At 21.3% G+C, this 3,674-nt stretch overlaps 3 protein-coding genes across 4 annotated transcripts in view; 1 reads left to right on the forward strand and 2 right to left on the reverse strand.

Moving 5' to 3' along the window:
* Positions 1-1,259, reverse strand: part of LOC102677545 — a 3,987-nt gene extending 2,728 nt beyond the window's left edge. The window contains exon 1 of the mRNA XM_006608089.2: positions 1,107-1,259. The gene's annotated coding sequence lies outside the window, so the exon portion shown is untranslated. The remainder of the gene's footprint in view (positions 1-1,106) is intronic.
* Positions 1,260-1,795: 536 nt separating this feature from the next.
* On the forward strand, positions 1,796-3,073 carry LOC102680413 (60S ribosomal protein L26). Its single transcript, XM_006608116.2, has 4 exons — positions 1,796-1,870; positions 2,198-2,378; positions 2,481-2,621; positions 2,884-3,073. The coding sequence occupies exons 2-4, from the start codon at positions 2,211-2,213 to the stop codon at positions 3,019-3,021; spliced, it is 447 nt and encodes a 148-aa protein (XP_006608179.1). The 5' UTR covers positions 1,796-1,870; positions 2,198-2,210; the 3' UTR covers positions 3,022-3,073.
* A 338-nt stretch (positions 3,074-3,411) lies between these two features.
* Positions 3,412-3,674, reverse strand: part of LOC102680279 (putative leucine-rich repeat-containing protein DDB_G0290503) — a 3,005-nt gene continuing 2,742 nt past the window's right edge. Inside the window, exons 4-5 of one of the 2 annotated variants that reach the window (XM_031511316.1) lie at positions 3,582-3,674; positions 3,412-3,476 (exon numbers count right to left, since the gene is read on the reverse strand). The exon at positions 3,582-3,674 is cut by the window's right edge and continues 1 nt beyond it. In XM_031511316.1, coding sequence (XP_031367176.1) covers positions 3,427-3,476; positions 3,582-3,674 — 143 coding nt within the window. In that variant the 3' untranslated portion in view covers positions 3,412-3,426. Of the gene's footprint in view, positions 3,477-3,581 lie in introns of those variants that run through there. The other variant, XR_004150754.1, reaches the window with a different exon arrangement.

The following is a 3,674-nucleotide window of genomic DNA, read 5'->3' on the forward strand; positions in this document are numbered from 1 at the left end:
TACATTTAATATAAAAGTCATTTTGAGAAAAGAAAAATATGAAAAGAATCTATTTATATTATTTAATTTTTTTAATTTTATTTAATTTCGGCTGTTTGAACGGATATGTTTGATCAACAAATTCTAAATTTGAAGAAAAATTGTAAAAAAATTATATCTTGATCAATGTTTCTTTATTATTCTTTTGTCTTTATTTTTTACTGAATCTATATTTTTGTGATTAAATTGCAAAACTTTCATCATATATATATTATATAATGTGTATGTTTTCGTGCTCTCTCTCTCTTTCTCTCTGTTTCTTTCGTACAAATATATTTTTATTGCATTTATTCATATTTTTTATATTGGGTAAAAAATTATTTTATTTATTTATCACTTGATAGTAATTTAATGAATAGAATGCAAAAATATAGAACTTAAATTTAAAAAATCATTGTATCAAAAGTTATGCATATTTAAAAATACATAAAGATTACTAATATGCTGAAGCCATTTTGGCTTCGTTTACAATCCATCCGTTCGATGAACAACAAATGGCGAATGCTGAGTCAGACATTATAAACAAATAATTTTGATAGAACCGATTTGATTTTTGTATTATCAACTGTTTGAAAGCAACCAAAAATTTGTTTAACTTATATCTAATTTATAATTAATATATTTTATTTATTTACGAAATCAACACTGCAATTTATTGTTTTATCGATATATTCTTTAGCATTCATTAGTCAATGTCATAATTTTTAGAATTTTTAAAATCATTGATGAATTTAATTTAATATAATATAAATTTAATTTTAGGATAATATAAAACTTGTATTTTTTCCGTAAATTTTACTCATTTATTAAATTGTCAACATAAAACCAAATCACTTAAAAAAAATTAGAAAAAGTAAAAATAAAAAAATAGTCAAACCAATATCAAAAAACAAAAGAAGAAATAATAAAATTGATAATAAAAATAATTTGTACGAAACAAAAAAAATATATTTTAAAATCTACTGATAGTACTTTTAGTACTGTTTTAAAAATTATTAATAATTATAATATAAACAAACATATTCCATTCAATAAACAAAAATTTTGTTGATCAATTATTTACTTACTTGCTTTGTATGATGTATCGAATGTCGTTGTACAATTAGTAGCCCCATAACGGCAATATTTTCATAAGATCTTGAAAATGGTGATACTGTAATTGTAAAACAATACAACTACCTATGGATTAATATAGATGGCATAAACTCACATCACATTCATCTGCGTTATATGTCAAAAGAATAAGCTTTTTAATGGCGAAAAATTTCTATTTGTAGAAAAATAAAAAAGAACTAGACTAATATAGGGGAAATAAAGAAAAATTATATTTTGATATAAGGACTTGCAATTATAAAGAAAGATTACACATTATTTTTGTATATATTTAAATTTAATTTATTATACACATGCATCTATTCAATTATAAAATATATTTTCATTAGATTTTGAAAATGGTGATATTGCAATTGTAAACCACAATTACCTATGGATTAATATAGATGGCATAAACTCACATCATATTCATCTACGTATGTCAAGAGAGATTACACATTATTTTTGTATATATTTAAATTTAATTTATTATACACATGCATCTATTCAATTATAAAATATATTTTGTAATATTATTAAAATTTTTAATCAATACGAATTCGCTATAATATTATCATAAAAATTCGGATTAAAATTAATAACTAATCCGAATAATTTAGTGAATTATAAAGTTACTAGACTAGTTATTAAGAACTAAAGTTACTAAATTTGTTTCGCTTTCAGGCATCATAAAAGTAAACGCTCTTCCGGTTAAAGTTACGCGATAGAATCATTGACGGTGAGTTTGTTAAAATTTAAATCGATTTCAATCGGAATTAAATAAACAATTTCAATAAAGATTTTGCATGAAAATTATGTTAATTTTAAATTATAAATATGATTATTAATAATTTTATAATATATCAATAATAATTATATTTTTAATGACAGTTATTCTAACCTATTATATTTGTATATATAAATAAATATACAAAAATAAAATAAATAACAATAATTTAATGTTATTAAACTATTAAATGCAACGCATAATTTTACTGTGAATTATTAAATTTCATTTTATTAGAATTAATTCAAAGTTATATCTATTAATATTTTATATATGCAGGTAACTAATAACCATGAAATTTAATCGACTTGTTTCTTCTTCGCGCCGAAAAAACCGAAAGAGGCATTTTACAGCACCGTCTCATATTCGAAGAAGACTTATGTCGGCTCCTCTGTCGAAAGAACTTCGGCAGAAATATAATGTTCGTTCTATGCCAATTCGCAAAGATGATGAAGTTCAGGTAGGATATTAAGTATGTTATGAATTATTTAAAGATTAAAAAAAACAATTATATTAATAATTGATGATTAATTTATTAAATATTTATAATTGTTTTCAACAGGTTGTGCGTGGACATTATAAAGGACAACAAGTTGGCAAAGTTGTTCAAGTATACAGGAAAAAATTCGTCATATACATAGAAAGAATTCAACGTGAAAAAATTAATACTGCTAATGTGTATGTTGGTATTGATCCCTCTAAGGTAAAAAAATAGCCATTTTTTTTATTATATTTTACTATATATTATCTAATTTTGATAAATGATGAATTAAACCATTCACATAGATAAATAGCATAATGCTTGTCACTTACATTAATATAAAAGGGTTCTCCTTTATATTTATGAATTTGACTTGCTTAGCTTTTTTACTGCAGAAAAATTGGCACTGATTTTGATTTTACTTTATTTTTATTAATAAAAATATTTATTTTTTTTTACAATTTAAATTTTGTTTGCTTTACAGACAGTCATTGTAAAATTAAAAATGGATAAAGATCGTAAGAAGATTATTGACAGAAGAAGTAAAGGTAGGCTTGCTGCATTAGGCAAGGATAAGGGCAAATATACTGAAGATTCAACTGCTGCCATGGAAACTTCATAAATTTAAAATATAGCTTCATTTATAAAATTTAATAAAAATGTTAACATTGGAATTATGCGTAATATATTTTCAATATTTAATACTAACATATAAAATATTTCAAAATTTTTTTTGTGTTTCTTTAATATATATAAAAATATACTGGTTTATTAAAACAGATATTAAGATAGATGTATTTAATCATAAATTTTTAAAATTATTTTTAAAATTATCATTGAAAAATTATGCAAAATTATGATATAAATTATTCTTATAAAAACATGAATAGATAAATTTCTAAATTAATTGCACGAATTACTTACATTATCATTACATTTTCATTATTTAAATATTTTGTATATTAGATAAATGAACATTTTTTGATATTTTGCTTAACAAATTTTGTTTAATTTGGACAAATGAGTTTTATGTAATTTTTTCTCCTGTTACTGCTCTTATCATTGGTTTAATATTTACTAAAAACAAAAAATATTTTTTAAATAATATTAATTTATATATGTATATATAAGAAATTATCTAAATATAATAATAAGAAAATATATAATGTATTAAATATATACCTATTTTGTAGGGTTTGTGAACTTTTCCACTAGCAAAAACCCAAGATGTATTATCTATACTTTTACATTCAACTTTGTATTTTTTTTTTCCAA

The sequence above is a fragment of the Apis dorsata genome, unplaced genomic scaffold (assembly GCF_000469605.1).
Source record: "Apis dorsata unplaced genomic scaffold, Apis dorsata 1.3 scaffold_29, whole genome shotgun sequence".
In the NCBI taxonomy this organism is placed as follows: domain Eukaryota; kingdom Metazoa; phylum Arthropoda; class Insecta; order Hymenoptera; family Apidae; genus Apis; species Apis dorsata.

Bases quoted from the DNA above. Each gene is read 5' to 3' on its own strand.
- LOC102680413 (XM_006608116.2), top strand. From the start codon at position 2,211: ATGAAATTTAATCGACTTGTTTCTTCTTCGCGCCGAAAAAACCGAAAG. The intron at 2,379-2,480 runs GTAGGATATTAA...TGTTTTCAACAG, and splicing joins GCAAAGATGATGAAGTTCAG to GTTGTGCGTGGACATTATAA. The intron at 2,622-2,883 runs GTAAAAAAATAG...TTTGCTTTACAG, and splicing joins TTGGTATTGATCCCTCTAAG to ACAGTCATTGTAAAATTAAA.